The sequence below is a fragment of the Haliaeetus leucocephalus genome, unplaced genomic scaffold (assembly GCF_000737465.1).
Source record: "Haliaeetus leucocephalus isolate CR32 unplaced genomic scaffold, Haliaeetus_leucocephalus-4.0 Scaffold173, whole genome shotgun sequence".
Taxonomy (NCBI): Eukaryota; Metazoa; Chordata; class Aves; order Accipitriformes; family Accipitridae; genus Haliaeetus; species Haliaeetus leucocephalus.
In genome coordinates, this window is record NW_010972609.1 from 1971017 (window position 1) to 1972950 (window position 1934).

The 1934-nt window shown below is 61.3% G+C and overlaps 1 protein-coding gene across 1 annotated transcript in view; it reads right to left on the reverse strand.

Annotated features, from left to right (window-relative positions):
* NADSYN1 (NAD synthetase 1) overlaps window positions 1-113 on the reverse strand; it is an 18979-nt gene extending 18866 nt beyond the window's left edge. Inside the window, exon 1 of the mRNA XM_010563901.1 lies at window positions 23-113. Coding sequence (XP_010562203.1) covers window positions 23-113 — 91 coding nt within the window. The remainder of the gene's footprint in view (window positions 1-22) is intronic.
* Window positions 114-1934: the final 1821 nt, after the last annotated feature.

The window sequence follows — 1934 nt, forward strand, 5'->3', positions numbered from 1 at the left end:
GCTCGGTGGGGCTGCCGGTAACCCCTGCCGCCGCTCCGCGAAGGCCGGCTCCGCGGAGAGAGCTGCTGCCGAGCCCCCGGTGCGGCTCCGCCGGCGGCTTTTTCCCGCTGCATCGCCCTTACCCGGTTTCGGCAATTTGGTACCCCCCCCCCCAAAAGCCCGGAATAACGGGAATGCAGTCTCAGCCGTGCGGGCTGCGAAGAGGTGTCCCTCCGAACAAGCTCGGGGTGCGAGTACCGGCGCTGGCGGGAGCAGGGACCGGAGTTTCGCGCGTTATTGGCGATTCGGCACCGGGGTGCAAACCCCGAGAGAGGAGCCCAGCCGTGTCCCCCACACGCCCGGCAGCCTCCTTACAGACGGGACTGGAAACTAATTCTGCGCTAAATTGCCTCCTCGGACGCCGGTCCCCTTTCTCTCCAAAACTTTTGTTCTTTTCAGCGATCTGACTCGAGCCTTCCGAGGCCACCGCTGCCCGCAGCCTGCCTGCTCCTTCCGGCCTTCTCAGGGGAACGGCCACGAACTACGCCTTTCCCTTGCGATTATAATCGCCCTGTGCAAAGCGCCGGTCACCGTCGCTTTACGGGCTCAACCGGACCTGCCCTAACTAGCGGCGCTCGCCGTTGAGGGCCGAAGCCGAAGCCGAAGCCGCCGCCGCTCCGGCCCCGCTCGCACCCCCTGCCGCCGCCACGCCCACTCCGTCTCCTCAGCCCATGGGTTGAGCGCGCTCCACCAATGCGGTGGCGGGGAGCGGAGGGGAGCGCGGCGGGGATTGGTCAGAGCGATGGGGCGGGGGCGGGGCGGAGAGGCGTCGGCCTGAGGAGAGCGGGACGGGCCGCCGGCAGCGGCTGAGGGAGCGCCGCGGAGGTTGTTTCTCCGCGGGAGAAGCTCCGCTGGGGGAAGGGCTGTACCGGCCGGCCGGTGCCGGTGGGGGAGTTCCCCCTGCCTTGGTGAGTTCCCCCTGCGCCGTCTCCGGGTAGCGGGCAGCCTACGGACCTCACCGAGAGCCGTGTCGGGCCTTGGCGAGGAGCGGAGGGGCGAAGCGGGGCTGGAAGGGAGCGTTCGCGGCGCCGTCGGCTCGGTGAGTGGCCCCTGGCTCCGGAGGTCGCTTTTAATTTGCGTCGTCCCCCCCCCCGCTCCCGGTAATATTCCCCAAGGTACCCGCGTCCCGCATGAGGGGCCTGGCGTACGGAAAGGTGCTGCCTGTGTGAGTCTGCTGAACCCCTCCTGGGCAGCCTGCTGCTCTGTTCCTCTCAAAACACGGGGATCTGTGGAATACTGGGTGTTAGCTGGGGATTTTCCTTTGAAATATGTATTTGTGAACAGGTGTCCGCCTTACTTTTGTAGGACGGAATCTAAAAAGGGTTTTTTCCCATGCTTCCACTTGGTTGAGATTTTCTCCAGTAAGTCCGGAGCATGCTGATGAAAAGCATCAAACACATTTATTATTACTGCTTGGAAGGACTTTATGTGAGTGAACTGTACATCAGATACATGGCTTAGACACCAAATGGGGAGAGCTTCCAAGCGAATTGTGTGGTTGGCATGATTATTCCTTTAGCACAGTGTGAGCAGTAATGCAGTACTTCATCACCTAGCCCTGAAGTTTGGACTCAGAGGAAGAATTCTCTCTGGAGTGCTCTGTCCAGGTGATATTTGAATTGTGAATTTTGCTTCAGGCTCTTGTTAAGAAGCTGACTAAGTGAATTGGATTTGTGGGGCAAGGTGTGGTAGCAGGGAGGCTATAGAAGTGACTTATGTGAGAAGCTCCTAGAAGCTTTCACTGTGTCTGATAGAGCTGATGCCAGCTGGCTCTGTGATGGATGCACTGCTGGCCAAGGCCAAGCCTATCAGTGACAGCGGTAGCACCTCTGGGATAATGTATTTAAGGGGGGGGGGGGGACCCTGGGACACGGGGGCCGGGGAGGGGGGGGGGG